Source organism: Caretta caretta, chromosome 5, assembly GCF_965140235.1.
Source record: "Caretta caretta isolate rCarCar2 chromosome 5, rCarCar1.hap1, whole genome shotgun sequence".
Taxonomy (NCBI): Eukaryota; Metazoa; Chordata; order Testudines; family Cheloniidae; genus Caretta; species Caretta caretta.
The window spans coordinates 19,157,926-19,176,831 of NC_134210.1; the positions used below are offsets into that span (position 1 = coordinate 19,157,926).

Genomic DNA, 18,906 nt, shown 5'->3' on the forward strand with positions numbered 1-18,906 from the left:
CACAAAGCAGGGAACAACTGTATTATTTCTGTGTTAGTCCTCATTCCTTTGTGTGGGTGTAGCATTTGGGTGATGGCAACGTAAGGTGTTTTTCACACTGGGTACTTCATTTGATCACTGAATAAGTACACTTTTCAAGCACTGTCTGACATAATAGAGCATGACAGTGGTGTTGTGAAGACCACTGCAGTTAAGGTGCAACACACAGCAAGCATAGCTTCCTTCCCCTCTCCCCCAGTTGCATTTACTAATTATTGATGTTTGCCAGCTGAGTGACTCTTCTACCCTGAAATACTGCCACACCTTATGGTCTTGGACATAAAGGATCAAATCTCAAAGGTGGTTTTAATAAACTTTCCTGTCAAAACATACATGCTCTGTTAGAAATCTGCATTTAGGGCAATTGTTTGCACAATCATAGATATCTTTTTGAAATCTAGCCTATAGAATGTAATTGCTAGAAATACATATATTGATAACTGTATTAAGTTTTGTATTGTATATTTGGGGAAAGAAACATTTCCTTTTTAAAAACTACTTTAAGGTCAACATGACTGACTTGTTTAATCAATAGATTCTTCATTTTTAATTCTGTGTTTTGCTCACTTAGCTGTCACTGTGGGCTATCAAAAATGCCACCCATCTCCATCTTGCATCCGTGGTCATAAAAACCCTTGTGGATGTGTGTATTCAGCCCTGCCAGAATAAGTATTAATGTCTTATATAAAGCTAGGTCTCTGAAATACAGTAATCTTCTACCTACAAAAATTAAAACTGATCTCATTTTGACTTAGATCTATGAATTTCTGTAGTACTAGTTGTACTCTGGGGACACTTTGGATTTGATTGTAGATCCAAACTTTGTGGCTCAGACCTGCCTCTTCTAACATTGTGATTGAGAGCACCATCACATGAGACTTGCATGTGGTTACACTGGTTTGCTGAAGCTCATTTTCTATGAACTCTGTGTATGCTACATCCCTTCACTTTAATAGAGAGGATATTTCAGCACGTACATTTTGTGGATCATATTCAAAGATTTATTCCTCTCCAGAATTCTCATTGTTGGATAAATACATATTTTATTTTAACATTTCAGTTCCCTTTCTTACAGGAATCCAGAACATTCCAAACTAATTGTGTTTATCCAGCCAGAACAGGAAGCAATGCTTCAACCTTCAGTGGTGGAGAGAACACTGCTTACTACCCTCATAAATCTAATCACTGAAGCAAGGTCTGGAATAAAGATGCTAAAGAATTATACACCAATGCCAAACATAAAAGGAAAGTTGTATACATATAAATCATATGCAGCTGTCACCTGGGTTCATTTTAAAATTAAAGAATTTGAGATCTTTAATATTTTAAGTGTGGTCTATATGGAGAATGTAGATGTGTAGTTTAATTTCATGTACTTCTGTTAGTAGCAGAAATGATGACTAAGCATAACAGTATATGTTTTGCTATTTTTTAGGAAAAAGCTTTTTGCTTTTTTTTTTTTAAAATTAGAACCCGAGTTGCCATCAAAACACATAAAATAGAGTCAGACTTCACTGTAACCTAAAGATACAGTGATGTGTTCTGTAACACACATTCACATCATTTACTGTGTAAAGTTATTGTGAGATAATTTTATGTAGCAATTGTTAATTAGTATGTTCCTCTCAGGAACTAGTCAGTATTTAGGATTTAAGCATAATTTGATTTTGCCCTGGAATTAAAAGCATTGACATTTTAATAGTAAAATATCTCATTAGATTAGTACATCTCAAAGTTATTTTATCTTGAATAAAACAGGCAAGGTATTAACAACTATAAACGTGTTTATTACAAGTTACTTTGCAACAATAATTAGCTAACATTTAAACAGCAATTTTGTAATCAGTCTTCATTGGCCAAGATTTTTTTAAAATTATATTCCTAAATCAATATTGAGGTAAATCAGCAAAGTAGTTAAGCATGTTCTTAAGTATCTTTCCAAACTGGGACCTCGCCTAATCAATGGCTGGAAATGCTGACAACTGTCTTGGTGGCTATTCCAACTACAAATAGTAAAAGCCTATTTGTGATTAGAACTGCCTGTAGATGATGCTCCGTTCACATTACTGATGTATTTTACCTCTAGCAGTTAGTGACTAACTACTAAGAAAGCAGTACTATTTTCTCTTTATTCCATTAGTTTCACAAGCCCCACCATTCAAGTCAGTATTTTCTGTATTTTGAGTTTAAAAAATGTTTTAACAGCAAGAACACCCATGCCCTAATGGATGCCATTTGGTTGATACAAGAACAAGTGTAAGTGTTTCAAACTGGTTTGCAATGTTTTAATATGGGTAGTAACAACTGGAGGATTCATCGCATCTAATGTGCATTTTAGGGGAAGGCAGTCTCCATTGCTGCTCTCTTTGGACTAAATAAAACATTAATCTGCTAGTTTAACACAAGAATACATAGTATTAATCACTTTTAAAAGGAATTATCAATAGTTTTACACTATTAATTGTTGAGGTGGTCTGGTAGTTTCTGTATGCTATTTTGTCACATTACACTTTAAAACAGTACATTTCTTTAATGCATGAATATGATTGTATTACCTTCAAGTGCCACGGCTTATGGTGTCCTTATTTTTACAGCAGTCATCTCTGTATTATGTATATAATAATCACTTTGGTTTAAAATACCTTAATAAACTGTTAGACTGTGGTGAACACAGCATCACATTCTTTTTTCCTTTGTTTGTTTTTAACTTTTCAGAAGGTTTATTCATGTGCATTTTGGAAACAGGTTTTAGATTCTTCCATTCAGCCAGGAGTTCCTTTTGCATTTCTGCAGGTAGTTCAGAAAAAATATTTGGGTCAACATTAGGAGGAAATACAATTCTCCCTACTCCTGACGCTTGTTCTCTCTGACCTTCATCCTGAGAGGCTGCTCCAATGGGCTGCTCTTGTGTGTCTGAACTGTGGGGCTGAAGAAAATGTTGTTGACTTTGCAAGTTCAATACAATTGAATCAGTGTTATTGAAATTCAGTGATTTCTTAGGTACTTGTTCCATACAGTCATCCATTAATGCACTTTCAGGGTACTCAGGAGGATCCTGTAGACTGAGAATACAATTAGGATTAGGCCTGTGTACCATGGCAGTCTCCACCTCACTGGTAGGTTGAAAGTGTTCACTGCATACCAAACTGCTGACACTATGATCTGCTCTTCTGGAATTTGGGGTAGTGTGCATTTGTTCTTGTGCAAAAAATGGTAGTGCTCCTTTAGAAAAAGGTAATGGCTGGCTCAAAACATTCTGTGTATGGATCCTTTCCCCAGTTTTGTCAGAAATAATTTCCCCTTTAATATCTTCTGGAAGCTGACTGAAGACCTCCTGGTCAATGCCAGCGGGAAGCAAATGAAGTAGGCAAACAGGAATTTCAGGTTCTTCTGTGCAGCTTTTGGTTTCTAGTGAAGATTCTCTAGTTCTTATATTTCTAATTCTTCCGTCTGGTACAAAACTGCAGGAGTTCACTTGGTCTTGTGGAACACCTTCCATTTTCTACAGCATAGAATATATTATTTAGCTACGTAATGCATATGAAAAATATTAAATGATTAAAAGGACACTGTCATAAATACATTTATACTGATAGTGATCCCTTAAATCCTGCTTCCACAAACAAAAATTACCACTGAATCACCCAGCAACAAAGATTTTTCTATTCAACATAGTACTTAGAGATAGATAATGGACCAGATATTTAAAGAGTTTTGCTGCGGTTGTAAAACAAGTACCCGTCTGGCAGCCCAGCTACATCAAAGTCCTTCAATATGCCTAAATACTTATTTAGGGACTGTATCATTAATTTTGCATCTAAAGAAAATTTAAAAGGACAAAACTTCCAAACCAAATTATGTTGCACCCAGAAAAGAAGAATGAGCCTCTGTGTAAAAGCAATTATCAGAGAAAAGAGAAGATATGAGAGCATGGAAACCTGAGAAGTTGGGATAGGGGTAGGGAGTTAACAGAGCTGGACATCTGCATATAGGTTGTATGATAGATTGTGGAAGGGAAGGTGGTCAGCTATGGACAAATGTGCAGTGAAAAAAGGAGAGAACCAAGAACAAAACTTTGCACATCTCACCTAACAGAGTAATTGCATACCAAATACTGATCATTATAGACACAAGATCTGTTTGCATGTATAAATGTGTGACTTGAAGTCATGATTACTTGTATGTAACCAAGGACCAGAATTTTGATAAATTAACCTCAAGTTTCTAAATACAAAGTAGATCTTAAATGATCAACAGTACAGTGACTCACAAATACTAAGAATTAAAAAATACAGAATCATAGAACATCAAGGTTGGAAGGGACCTCAGGAGGCCATCTAGTCCAACCCCCTGCTCAAAGCAGGACCAATCCCCAATTTTTGCCCCAGATCCCTAAATGACCCCTCAAGGATTGAACTCACAACTCTGGGTTTAGCAGGTCAATGCTCAAACCATTGAGCTATCCCTCCCCCCAAAGAATTCTGGGGTGAAGTGCTAGCTCCACTGAAATCAATGGGAGTTTTACTGTGTCTTCAATGAGGCCAAGATTTCAACCATGGTCTTTTGTCAACTTCTCTATATTTCCATTAAAAAAAGATCTATATTAAAGTAACACATCATAGTTGATTTAAATTATATAAGTGAGATTTGACGATGAAATCCTACCCTTAATTCCTAGCCTGAACAGGGTGAGTTAAGAGCATATGGAAAGAAAAGCAACCCAGTGTTTGAAGACACCCTTATAGCTAAGTGCAAAAAGGTAAATTAAGGGCACTTTAACACGATTAAATTCAAGCTAAACAGTTAAAGATATTTTATGAGAGAAATATTTAGATCACTTCAGTTCCACCATGACCTATAGATCACACATTACAGAAGCACTGAGGTTTTCAAAAATGGATGCTGAAAAATTAGGCTCTTAACTTCATACTTAGGTATCTACTTAAGTAGCCTGATTTTTCAGACGTGCTGAGCAGGCAGAAGAGCTCCCATTAAAGTCAGTGGGAAACCTAAATTTTAGGCATCCACTTCTGAAAACCTTGGCTCCACAAGCTCCTCTCTTTTTCCCACAAAGTTTCATTGCCTAGTATTGTCCCATTCAAGACATGGTAATTGAAAACCGATTAATACTACCAAAGAAGGATAGCATAAACTCATCTTGTAAATAGCTTGTACTCAGGAGAGCCCACAGAGTCCCTCATTTTTACTACCGAGATGATATTTGGGACTATAAAACTTCTTAAAGTATTAAGGATACTACAGCATATATATAGTCTCAGTCTGAATTTAATGCACTTGATTTGATTGACAGTTTTTAATAATCTTCAACTTACTTTGCCAGCACTTGAAGGGGGTGACGACCGAGTTAAATAAAATCCTATGGATCCTTTGGCGAGGCTAGGCAGAGCTTTAAGATTTGAGAAGCAGACACTCAGAAGGGTAAGATGAAATGGCATCTCCACTTTTATCATCTTTCTAAACAATTTCATAAGGATACCAACCAGTGGGGCTACAACATCATAGGTTCCTGAACATGAAATGTAAACAAACAGCAGAATTAATTTAAATCTTTCTATAAGGGGCTGAATGGAATTAAGGTTTGTGCATGAGATAGTCTGGACTTTTAACACTTTGCACTAATGCGAAATAAGTTAGCATTTACCCTAATTGTTCAATGCACTGAAAAAATCTCAGTTCTTAGGAAATGTGAGGGATTGTAACTACAGTTGTGCCAAGTAAGGCAGCATTTATTTGATCATCTGAAAATAAAGAGACTTAAGTTTACAGTTTTTGACACTTAAAAAGGTTTTGTAAAATAAATGTTATGGTTGCAAGAAGTGCCAGATTGACAACCCTAGGGACATGCCCACGGAATCTCTGTAGCATAGACATTAATGATACAAGCTCTCCTGTTCTGCCCTGTCATCTCTGTTGAGAAGTGATGTGATAATTGGAAAAGTGGTCAATTTAAACAAACACAATTAAACTAGGATCCTGCAAATGGAAAAGGCCTTTTTATACAACTGAGAGTAGCTCACTCTCCATTTCTATTAAATCGTCTTCAAACGGATCCAATTAATGACAATGACAATTTGTGTGATACGGCTATCTGACAACAAAGAGCTAGACTATGACCACTTATTTACTTTCGCAGGAGCGTGTGGACCTATCAGAGAGTAATAACTTTTGGTCTCTTCCAATCTAGATCAGGTTCAGAGGTGAAACCCTTTACTAATTCTGGTCTATGATTACAGTATTTTATAAAACTCTATACTTACTAAGAGAGAAAACATAATGATACTGAATAGTAGTGAAGTGATTGGTCAAATATAGGGAAAAGATAAACTCCATATGAAGTTGCAAATGAAAGACTGTGATCCTTATTTAGGATGGACAAACCCTAGCTTCAGAGGAGGAAGACTGTATACATGTCACACACTGTTGGATAAGGAGTGATTCAGAAAGATCCTGAAATCTTATAACTAACAGCCACACAAAATTCCTTTCACTCACTCATCCCTTGCATGTAATTTCTCTCTCTTTTCTTTTTGGACAGAGATGAGTTACATTTAATTAATTTTTCAACATCAGGGTAAAAGGCAGGCAAGTATATTTTGTGCCTGGGTTAGTAAACTCCCAAAACAATCTTGCAAGGCTGAGTTAACAACTTTGTTACTTATTGAACAAAGTTATTCCTGCCAGGAAGTCCTGTGTTTTTAACCAATACATAAAACCAATGCAATACGCCTCTACCCGGATATAACGTGACCCGATATAACACGGGTTCACATACAACGCGATAAAGCAGGCCTCCCCCACAGCCCAGGGTCTGGGAGGCAGGAGCTGGGGGGGGGGCATTTTGGGGGGCCCCGCAGGCCCAGAGTGGCCTGGGTGATTAGCCGGGGGCTGGGAACAGCCCGCTCCGCTTCCCTCACCCTGGCCACAGCCGTGTCGCTAGGGGGTGGGATCCCCCCCCCCGCACTCACCGGCGGTAGCGGAAGTGGAGCAGCCCAGACCCAGCCCGCTCCACTCCGCCAGCTCCCAGCTGCGGTGCTCTGCTTCCCGTCACCGGTGAATGCAGGGGGCGTCCTTTCCCCAACCTCCCCGCATTCACCAGTGGCAGGAAGCGGAGTGCCGCAGCTGGAAGCTGGCGGAGTGGAGCGGGCTGGGGCCACGTCGCTCCACTTCCCACCGCAGGTGAGTGTGGAGGGCATCCTTTCCCCAACCTCCCTGCACTCACCGGCGGCGGGAAGCGGAGTGCCACGGCTGGGAGCTGGCTGAGTGGAGCAGGCTGGGGCCACGTTGCTCCACTTCCCACCACTCCCAGTGAGTGCCGGTCAGGGGGCAGGGAGGTTGGGTAGGGGTGAGGTCCTGGGGGTGATTAGGGACGGGGTGTCTCTGGAGGGGGCGGACAGGGGACAAGGAGCAGGGGGGGCAAAGCAAGTTCGATACAATGTGGTTTCACATATAACACGGTAAGAATTTTTGGCTCCCACGGACAGCGTTATATCGGGGTAGAGGTGTACTTTAAATTAAAAACCAGCATATGAAACATTGTTCAGAAACCTAGATTTAAAGTAACTTAAAGCAAAGCAAAGGTAACACTTAATACCTGAAACTTTATTGATACTGAAATTAATAGACTGATAAACCTTCCTTCCCAGAAGGAAGTATCATTTCATCGTTCCTATGAATGTGCCAAATACTTGGGCATTTCTCCAGTTAAAGCAACCCTGGTTAAAATTTCAAACAACATATTGGGCACCAAAGGAATCCTTAACCAAACTAACAACTGACCAAATACTTTCTGAAAATAAAACTTCTGAAAAGCTCTTACCTGTCCCAAATTTCTGAACAACATGAGAGGGAATAGGACACTGACGACTCTCCCGACTAAACCATTTATTGGTTGATGAAAATTTACGGATGGTTAATCTTATTGTATGTGGCTTTCTTCCATCTTTGGATATTCTGAAGAAAATAAAGGTGTGCAGAGCAATTAACATTACCACTGCTTTACAAATACTTTCAAAGCAACTGGATCAAGTAAGTAATGTATATCTTTTTTTAATCCATCAAGAAAGTGAAACAAAATAATGGTAATAAGAAGCTTTAAAGCTTTAGCTTTAATTTCTTTCCTGCCTCATTCTCCCCAATTGATACCATTCTAGTGCTTCCTAACTCAACTCTATTTACTGGCAATGTCTATTTATTTCTTCACATTTTTTACACATGGTTTCAATAAATAGTTTTTGTTTAGTATTGCACACAGTTGAAGACTGGTAGAAAAAAACTTACTGTTTTATTCACTTAAGGAAAAAATCTCTACATTAGTAAAGAAAGTGGTGGAAGCCCCATTGCTTGAGACTTTTTAGACATGGACTGCTGGAAGTACTAGAATATGGTTCTCAACGTAGAGATGCAACCATCTTGTCCATCCCATATTGCTAAGTGGTAGTAAGGTCCCAGTATTAAAAGGCAGTCCTGGTATGTAAAAGGTTGAGAATGACTGTACTAGAAAATATGTTGAAGGGAACAATTCTGCCCTGACAGAGTGGAAGGCTAACACCCTCCACCCCTGTGGTGTCCTGGAACTCTGGATCCAAGCCCAGGGTTAGCACAATTTGTGTGTAGATGGAAGGGGAGTTAGGCCTGAGCCTGAATTTGAACCCTCAGCTTACACTGAAGTGTAAACATACTTGTGGTGGCTACATAATCAAGACAGGAGATAAGGGGAATGAATTAATTCTTCCTGTCTGTACAAAAATAAATGGAAGTATCTTGATGATGATGTGGGAGAAGCAGAATTTGGATACTGCCTGGATGTGAGTGGTAATGGAAAGCGAAGAGCTGAAGATGACACCGAGGTTATACGCCTGAGTTACAGGAACGATGATGGTGTTGTCTGCGGTTGTGCAGAACAGTAGAAGGCAAGATAAGGAGTGCAGTTTTGGCCACGTTAAGCTTAAGTTGATGGCACAACATTAAAGAGATGTCAGAGAAACCGGCTGAGATGCAAGGTCTAACCAAGGGAAGCAGTCAGAAATGAAGATGGGAGACAGCAGCATAACAATAGTAACTGAAACCGTTCAAGTGGATAAGATTACCCAGGGACAGGGTAGAGAGAGAAAAGTTTCAATGGAGTGGAGAGGGTGAAAGCCAGACTGGGGGAGAGGAGCAGGATGGAGTTGCAGGAGGGGAATTTGAGGCCACAGTTGTAGAGGACACATTTCACAAGTTCAGAGATAAAGGTAATGAGGAAGTAGTTAGAGAGGCAAGTGGGGTTGAGGGGCAGCATTCTGAAGATAGAAGAGACCAAAGTATGCTCTGCAAAATATAAAACAAACCTTACATATGCCCAGTGTTCTTTCAGGTCACAAACACAGTCAGCAATAAGAACAAATGAAGACAGTCACCTGTCTAAAAGGTTAGCAAGTAGTTCTTCCATTTTCTTTTTAACTTCCACTTCTGATGAACATTTTTTAAAAGAATCTTCATCACTAAGGGACTGTAAGAAATGCAATAGTCCTTTTAATTTTGTGTATTATCAAGTGACCAAGCAAATTCAAAAGGTATGAAAGGGAATAGCTTTTCCACATAATTCACATATTAACCTCTGGAACTCATTGCCACAAAATACCATTACACCTAGAGCTCAGCAGGATTCAAAAAAAGATCAGACATTAGTAGAGGTAACAAGAATATCCTGAGTTATAATAGTAGATATAAATAAAATTAAAAGAATTTTGGAAAGGATATGAACTGCCATGTCCTCTAACTATGGGGAGTTGGGAAAAACTTTCCTGAGTGGCAGGATATCTCGTAATTGTAGGATTTCTTGTAACTTACTCTGAAGCAGATAGTACTGACCATTGTCAGAGACAGGATCCCAGAATAGATGGACTACTGGTCTGATCCAGTATGACAATTCCTGTGTTCATTATGACTGGATGTCAGCAAGCTCAGCAAAACTGTACTCAAAGAGTGCAATCTTTCTCATTCTGAAAAACTGTATTTTCATATGTCATTTGTACCTGAGGAGGTCCTGAGGAGGCCACAGGGGAGTCATCCTCTCCATAGCTGAGCTTTTGAATGTGCTGAGCAATTGAAACTCCTAGTTCCTTTTCTAGTATTACAGGTGAAAAGGTCTGGAGATCACGCACACTGCTGAGACCCAGCAACTCTAGGCGCTTGGTAGTTTTATAGCCAATCCCTAGATGAAAAAAGTGTGTGATAACTTGAGTAAAATCTCTTTACAAAATAATACAGTACACAGGAAAGTCATTTAAAAGATTAAGATATGCTTAGCAAGTTGTATTTATAATTTATATATTATATAAAATACTAAAAACTAATTTATTATTTGGTTAATAAACTAAAATACCTTTTCCCTATAAATATAATTTATAATGTTTTGCCATATAAAACTAGACATTATCAAATATAATTATTTTAATTATAGAACTGGAAGTTCTTTGAAGCAACATTTTCAAGTAATTGAGACCCACATTTTAGGATTGAGCAAATTTTTTTTCAAAAGTTATATAAGTACTGATATCAATATCAGTGTTTGGGTGTCAATGAAAACAGTCTGAGATTTATACATTCTTTTTAGGTATTTGCAACCCAAATGCTGCAGCACTTGTGTTAGTGCAGAACCAAAAAGTGACATGGACTAGAGAACAGAAGTACAACAAACTAGTATAGTTTCACTGACTAGTTTGAATAAAATGCAAAAAATAAATATAAATATGAAAAAACAGATTTTTAAAATTCTTTCCGTTTTAAAAGCATAGTGTGTATATTAAAATTATGAATTCTCACAATGTCTAAATGAAAGATTGTGGCACCAATATCTTACCAGGCACTTTTCTGATGTGATCGAGGCTGCCTACTAGGTCCTGACAGCTTTCAGGTAGAAGAACTGTTTGTTGATTTGGTTTGAAGGTACCAGATACCAGTTTAGATAGTAATTTGTTAGAGGCCACTCCTGCACAGCCTGTAAGACCCAGTCTATTGTACACGGCTTCCCTCATCTCTGCTGCAATCTGAGATCCAATGACAAATCTTATATGCATCACATCATGTAAATTGACTGCTGTGAAGACAAAAAGGAGGTGGTCACTTTTCAGCATACAATGACCACTCAAATCACTACAGGTCCATTCGCTAATAAGAAGATTCATGTGCTTATAACCTATAAAAAACTTTACGGGAAAGAGTGTGGTCTACTGGGTAGATCAAGGGGCTGAATGTAAGGACTATTGGGTTCTCTGCCATAGAGTAAGTATTTAACCTCAGACAAGTGATTTAACCTCTTTGTACCTCAGTTACCTCCTCTCTAAAATTAAAAGGGTAATACTCTACCATCACACAATTATTGTGAAAATTACTTAATGTTTGGAAAGTACTTTAAGGATAAATATACTCTATAAATGTTTAATAGATATCAAAGAAAAATATTTAAATATCATCATGGAACAGACTCTTGCCTCAATATAACCAAATGGAAAAATTAATGAATTAGAGATTTAGGAGTACAACATTTGTTTAATTAAGATAACTGGAAGGTGTCCATCTCTGTTACTCAAGGGTGAACACTAATGAAATGAGACCTTATTAAGCCAGTTCTTTCTCAGAACTGTATTAAAAATTATAGCAACAGTTGATATTAACATCTGGTCTGGTAAAAATCAACTGCTCTTTTCCTTCATTTATTAAATGAATATAAATCTTGCTATGCCAACTGTGTGCACTTGTGACCTAGAAGGATCCTAGGGGAGAATATGAATCAGTCCAATTTCTACAGTCAGTCCCCAGTGACTTCAGTACAAGTCTCCCATGCAGTCACCCTGTACAGCAAAACTTTTTGCTCTGTTTTTTGGTATACATTAAGGATATGTTTGATGAAAATTTCAATTAGCTGACACACAGTAACTAAACACTTAAAACTAAATTTTCATGAACTAACATGAAAGCTGTTACTTTAAGCTCAATCAAACTAGATATTTAATTCTACATTTAACTGTCTTTTTTGAAGACCACATAAACAAAAGAATCTATTCTCTCAACTCACTGTGCATGCCCAACTTCCACTGACATTAATATACGAAGGTACACATGCCACTCAAAATGAGATTCTCAGATATGAAATTATGGTATATTGCAAGTCGTTTTCTGGCAGTATAACCATAGGAAAAATAAAAGTTTTCCAGACAATACTGTATTGAATAGGAAATGTGTTATCATGCAGTTTTGAAAGTTTAATAAACTTAGTTATCAAGATACTTTTTGTAGTAAATTCTACTAATATTTAATAAAATATTTTAGCAAAATAGGGAATAACCACTCACTTTGATTATTATACACATGACCAGACACAGACACTTTGGAACAGCCATCTCTCTGCAGCTGTGCTAGTCTCTTCTCTACCAACTCTGTGATATCCACAAAATTTTCATCAAATCCAAGTCTTTCTACCAGTGGACTAAATTCTTCCAGTAGCTCTATGGAAAAAAGCAAAGTATGTAACTGGGACAGGTATGACAAACACAGGGATATCTTTAAACTACTGTATCCACTTTATACATGTTAATTGTATCTCTCATTGTTGCAAGCAGTGTTGCTGCAGCCGTGTTGGTCCCAGGACATTAGGGAGACAAGGTGACCTGAAGAAAAGCTGTGTAAACTTGAAAGCTTGTCTCTCTCACTTCCAGAAACTGGTTTAGTAAGAGATATTACTTCACCCACCTTCTCAGCTGTATCTCAGTGAGCCAGGAACTGTATGCTGGCTGGTGGGGAAGATTACCAAGCTCCATCTAGGACCTAAAATCGCTGGGGGGCATAATTACTACAGACCCTGGGACAGGTAAACTCTTACAGAAAGGTACCAACCCCATGATTAATTGCATATACTGGTTCAAACCAAGCCCTAGTTTTGATCCAACAAATTGACAAGACTCTTTAACCAAGACGGACACCCTCCTTAAGTGTTTGAAAGAGTGGAACCCAATAGGGTCTGTGACTAATGCACCCATGTATTCACAACCTATACACCACTGTAATAATCTTTCTACAAAATATGCCTTGTGAGGTATCACTTGAAAACTAATAACTTGTTGGTCAATAATATCATGGTGAAAAATGTGTAGCAACATTATACGTAAAGTTATGAACATAAGCTGAAGTTTTGACTGAAATGTGTTTACCAGACAAGTCTGTGGAGTGGGTAAAACAGCTGAACGACAAACTGACACTTCTAGCCCTGTGTCATTGAAGTCGATTGGCAGCAGAAACAGATGGATTTGTACATTAACAAACATGGAACCTCTTTCACCACAAGACCCCATGTCTCCATCCTCAGAGTTGGAAGGAACTTCATCTAGGCGTAACCCTCAGGAAAATGCATTTCAGAGGGTGACTGGACAATAAAAGGGAGGTACAAAAACACCCCAGGTACCCTTGATCCTTCTCTCTCCCCAAAGGAACCAGCCTTTGGACTTTGGGAGGGGTTCTGACCTGAGAATTTGGTCAGTCCTGTTGCTGGGAACATGTGGTAAGGATTTCACCTTACCATTGATGACCTTACCTGTCATTATGCAAGGCACTGCATTTAGCCGTATGGAAATTTATAAATTGGTTAGTCTCTAAGGTGCCACAAGTACTCCTTTTCTTTTTGCGAATACAGACTAACACGGCTGTTCCTCTGAAACCTTAAACTATGTCTCGTTTGTTAAGTAGAAAGCATTTAATCTTTATTTCTCTTGTAACAATTTGTTATTTCAATACCTTATACTTGTACTCACTTAAAACCTCTCTCTTTGAAATTAAATAAACTTGTTTTATTATTTAAGCAAAACTAATCCAGTGACATCTTTAATTGGAGTTACTGAACAATTCAGTTTAAAGTTTACTCATCTGGAGTACTGTGTCCAGTTTTGGGCCCCACACTTCAAGAAGGATGTGGATAAATTGGAGAGAGTCCAGCGAAGGGCAACAAAAATGATTAGGGAACTGGAACACATGAGTTATGAGGAGAGGCTGAGGGAGCTGGGATTGTTTAGCCTGCAGAAGAGAAGAATGAGGGGGGATTTGATAGCTGCTTTCAACTACCTGAAAGGGGGTTCCAAAGAGGATGGCTCTAGACTGTTCTCAATGGTAGCAGATGACAGAACGAGGAGTAATGGTCTCAAGTTGCAGTGGGGGAGGTTTAGATTGGATATTAGGAAAAACTTTTTTAACTAGGAGGGTGGTGAAACACTGGAATGCGTTACCTAGGGAGGTGGTAGAATCTCCTTCCTTAGAGGTTTTTAAGGTCAGGCTTGACAAAGCCCTGGCTGGGATGATTTAACTGGGAATTGGTCCTGCTTCGAGCAGGGGGTTGGACTAGATGACCTTCTGGGGTCCCTTCCAACCCTTATATTCTATGATTCTATGAAAGTACCATACTGTCATACATTGATCCTTACAGGGGCAACACATCTCGAATATCTGAACTGTCCAGGAGAGGGCTGGGCATTGCAGAACACAAGTTTCTGGGGAAAATTCGGGTCTGGAAGTGTATTGGTGTCACTCTGTAAGTAGTAACCAAGGCTGCTAGAAGCTAGTGTGTGGCTGGTATGTTGCTGACAGGCTGTTGGAGTCAGAGTTGCTGAACCAGGACAGCAGCTATAGACACAAAGGGTGTAACCTACATGCTAGAAGGCTGTTTGTGGGACCTACAACAGCAAAACATTGTGAACCACCCAAGGTTGCAGGGCAGGAGGTGACAACCCCTCACTAGTCTGGATTGGACCCTGGAATGTTATTGGGTCTCCATAAGGAAAATGGGGGGAATCTCTAGTAAGCTAAAGTATGTGTTTAGACTTATTATTGTTTTATTATGTTTTCTCTCTAATATTTTTGTCCTAAAATAAATGTACTGTGCTCTGCATACGGCTGTTTGGTCTCTGGTAAATCACGGTCTTAGCCCTTGAGAGAAAGCTGAACTAGGGCAGACCTGCGGGAATAATCACAGTGAATTGCAGGACACTGCAGCCTACATGTCAGCTCTGGAGGGAGAGGGACGCAGGTCCCTGTCTGGAAAGAGCTGATGGCTAGATCCCTTGATACTTAAGAGAACATCCCTTGAGCAAACTACACAGGAAGTCAGAGGTGCAGTTGTTCTGAAATTGTGACAATAACCACATAGTGTAATAATGTAAACTTGGGACTTCATATTCTCTACAATCCACAGTGGATTTCCCACTGATCTAAGTGAGAAATTTGCACAGAACTCAAGGGGAGAACATAGCTGCAAGGTAATACTACTGAATACCTTATTGTCTCTTCAGCACTCAATGAGAAAATCTGCTTCCCTTTAGGCCACTGCTATTTTGCCCTTTACTTCCTTTCTCTGTTCCTTTCCCTTTTCTCTTTGTGAGTCTTCAAGGTTTTAACTTCTGTAATTCTTTCCCTGCAGCAACTCCAAATTCCCAATTCTGTGGACTTCATTATCAACCCCTTGAAGAAGATTAACAAGGGACAGGGGAGTTCATATTTCTGAGTCTCTGACTCAGGCTACCTGCAGTCTCAGGCAGATGTCATGACATCAGTTTCCCCTCAGTTCATTTTTGGAAGGTTCTCTCTGCAGCCATGAGGGCTTGAAACTTACCTTTCATTTGAAAAATATTAACATTAAAGATTCTGCAGAATCCTAGTATGTCATGTAGGCCATTTAAATACACCCAGCTGTCTGAATCCAGCATGCACCTCTAATCTAGATAATGACTGAGCCCAACTGCTTAGTTTGTGAAATCTGATGGAATCAGAGATTGAGATGGCATCTCTACAAGCCTTATGACAATTTTCTGAAGCTCACATAAAATCAGAAATGTTTATGGAGGAAACTTTTTTTTACCATAATAAGTATATGTACAGTACTTATTTCCCACTATTAAGAAATTGTTAACCTGTACCTGTAACCTTGTATGACATTTCTCTGTATTGTGTCAGGTCCTCTCCATTAACTAGCACTAGCTCTGGGCATTTTTCTTTAGCATCTCTGACAGACATAAGTTTCTGAATTCCAAGTTTCCTGGCTTCATAGTTACAGGTAACTACCAAGTATTTCTGCTGAACACCTGGAAACAAAGGTAAAAAATTGTAACACTTTACATTTACAGAACATTTTAATGAGTCACTTGTTTATTACAGTACTTCCATGCCAAATGGTTTACACTTTGCTGTCAAAGCCTGTAATGCAAATCCCTCAATCAGTAAAAATTTAATACCGTTTTTGAGAAGAAATGCACCCTAATTTTATTGAGTAAGACTGACGGAAGCAGGACCCTTGCTCATGGTCTTAGAACATTTTATGGTAATAAAATATTTTTTCTTAAATGCCATATTAATTTTTCACTTATTAAAAAGGTATTCCCACTATTTTTGGCCCTTATCATGCAACCTGATGTATACATGGGCACATCTGCATTAGTATAGAATTAATTTAAAAATATTTACTTCACTCTTTTCTTCCATTGATTAGTTAATTCACATGCAATAGTACCAACAGTTTTAAGCTCAACTGACCCTTAGAACCAAGTGGAGTAAGTTATGAAAGACAGAGTACAAATAAAAAAGTATCTTTATCTTTCCCAACCACATAAACATAAACCCAACAGCAATAAACAGCAACATATAAATTTACCTAAAGGTCTGTCTCTTAATTCAGGATTACGGATCATTTCTACTTGTGCATAAAAGCAATCCAGGTCAGTGTGCACAATTACTCTGTGCGCTGTACTTCCTGATGGTACAGTCTTGCCATTACCTGCTGCAATGAAAATGTACAACCAAGTTTAAAGATAACATCCTTCTTACCCTTGTCAATAATGCAACAAACAATCTCCCACATGAAAACTATGCTTGGAAATCAAGCACTGTGTGGCAAAGTAGAGAGAGTTTATAAATTATACATTAATTTGGTCAGAAGCCAATTGGCACAGTGGTTTGGTATCAGTAAAGATACTGCTGTCTACATCCTGAAGACCTCTTGTAGATGGCCAGTGCCACCTCGATTCTTTTTTACTGAATAATTTTATAAAGTTGTATTTCTGATACAGCACCCTTTACATTGTATGCCTTGGTTTATTTTAATTATTGCTAGAAAATGTATAAGGATTTTCCTACTCTGTTTAGAAGCATCCAGTGGGTGGGCACAAAAGTGACAACACCAAATATACTTCCCACCTCTTTATCTCTGAGAACACACCTGCCTAGTATCTCTACAATTTCAGCTTCTCTACTTCTGCAGGTTTAAATAAATAACCTGTCTATGAAAGAATATGCACATGAACTCCACCTACTAGCAGCCCATGAGTGATGCAACCGATCATCAACCAGAAAGCAAAAATGCTGTCAAGTGCAAAGAGCAAACTTTATAGAAATATATTTTTAAACTATATAGTAAGGCCCATACTATATAATTTCAAAAAAATATATTTCTTAAAGTTTAAATCTGTTATGCTGGTTCTTGACCCAAAGATGAACATTTTCTTAGGAAAGTTTGAGAAAAAATGTACTAAGCTACATTTTAATACTTAAGTACAGATTTAATGATTTTAAAAATATCAGATTTTCCCCCTTCTGGGGACTTGTTTTTTTTAGATGAAAGGGAATGCACTTTAAGTTATATGAAAATGTGCTGAAATGTGCAACATTTAACTGTTTCAATCCAAGGTTTCTAATTCCATTGAATTGGTGTTTTGCATGTTCCTAATGTGAAACAGGACTGAGCACTCGGAGCAGCACCATTTTCTAGATATTATTATTTATATGGCACTTCACGCAGATGTGGTGTTTTACAAGCAAAAATGATGCCTTGGTTCAGCTACACTGTTACCATTTAAATAGGTTTGGAAGCATTAAATTTGTGTTGGTATACTGATTTCCCTACACACACACAAACCAACAATAAAAATATTTCCACTGATAATAACTGAAATGTACAGACAGGCAAAGTAACTAAATTTCTGTTTGAGAACTTATTAGTGTGCGATTTGAGAATATTTACTTTATATATTTTGACAGGTGGTGTTGACAATTTGTGTTTTAACCGTTATAAAGCCTTAACTTCTTTAATCTCTCTCAGTCTATTGTCATTAAATTATTGTCTGCCACCGCCCGATTGAGCCCCCCCCCCCAAAAAAAGTGAAAAATTAAAAACTGCTAAAACCCGGGGGAAATGCTTAAAAATAAGCATGGCTATTAGCCATCAAAATGATAAAAAATTAATCGAATTCTGACAAGCTTCACATTTGAACCAGTCCCAACACCGATGGGGCTGTGCGGAGACCAGGGCAATGGGGGACACTGAGGGGGAAACAGGGAGGCGAGGGAATGGGGAGACGCTGGGGGGGGGAGCGAGCCGGGCGCTGGGGGCAGGATGGATCCCTGGGGGAGTCGCTCAGCTCCGGGCGGGACAAACACTCGTGTCTCAGGGGCCCCAGCTCTCGACGTCTGTCTGACCACGTCGCCCGGCGGGCTCCAGATTTTCCCCGCCGGCAACAGCAACAGCAACAGCTCCAGCCCCCGCCACCCCGTTCTCGGGGCGATGGGGCCCGTATTTACATTGTGCTCCGGGAGTGGCGGAGGAGCCTCTCGCGGGCGCCGCATGGCTCCAAGGCCCGCCAGGCTCCGGGCAAAGCCAATCCGGTTCCTCCTCCTCCTCCTCCGGGAGCTCCATGCGGCCGCCGCCGCGGCGCAGGAACACGCTGAGGTGAACGGCTCCCGCCCCTCCCCCGAGCGAGCGGCCGGGCCCGCACGCGGAGCTCAGCCCCGCGACGCCGACCAAAGGCTGGGCATCGCGAGCGCCTGGCTCGGAATCCA

The 18,906-nt window shown here is 39.2% G+C and overlaps 1 protein-coding gene across 2 annotated transcripts; it reads right to left on the bottom strand.

Annotated features, from left to right (window-relative positions):
• Nucleotides 1-1,805: 1,805 nt before the first annotated feature.
• On the bottom strand, nt 1,806-18,904 carry POLI (DNA polymerase iota). 2 transcript variants are annotated; one of them, XM_048849828.2, is made up of 10 exons: nt 18,649-18,904; nt 16,727-16,852; nt 15,996-16,160; nt 12,393-12,545; nt 10,901-11,137; nt 10,074-10,252; nt 9,456-9,547; nt 7,877-8,010; nt 5,373-5,566; nt 1,806-3,541 (listed from the first exon to the last, which is right to left on the bottom strand). In XM_048849828.2, exons 1-10 carry the CDS (start codon nt 18,761-18,763, stop codon nt 2,663-2,665), a joined length of 2,274 nt encoding a protein of 757 aa, XP_048705785.2. In that variant the 5' UTR covers nt 18,764-18,904; the 3' UTR covers nt 1,806-2,662. The 2 variants fall into 2 exon arrangements, with proteins under 2 accessions (XP_048705785.2, XP_048705784.2); XM_048849827.2 differs by having other exon boundaries at nt 10,901-11,134; nt 18,649-18,899.
• Between the last annotated feature and the right edge of the window lie 2 nt (nt 18,905-18,906).

What these genes read in the sequence shown, in the direction of transcription:
- POLI (XM_048849828.2), bottom strand. Translation starts at nt 18,763, where the DNA reads ATGGAGCTCCCGGAGGAGGAGGAGGAGGAACCGGATTGGCTTTGCCCG. An exon ending in CCTCCTCAGGACCTCCTCAG is followed by an intron (nt 9,548 to 10,073) that starts GTACAAATGACA and finishes CATTTCTTACAG; the next exon opens with TCCCTTAGTGATGAAGATTC. An exon ending in CCCCTTCAAGTGCTGGCAAA is followed by an intron (nt 3,542 to 5,372) that starts GTAAGTTGAAGA and finishes TCTATGCTGTAG; the next exon opens with AAAATGGAAGGTGTTCCACA.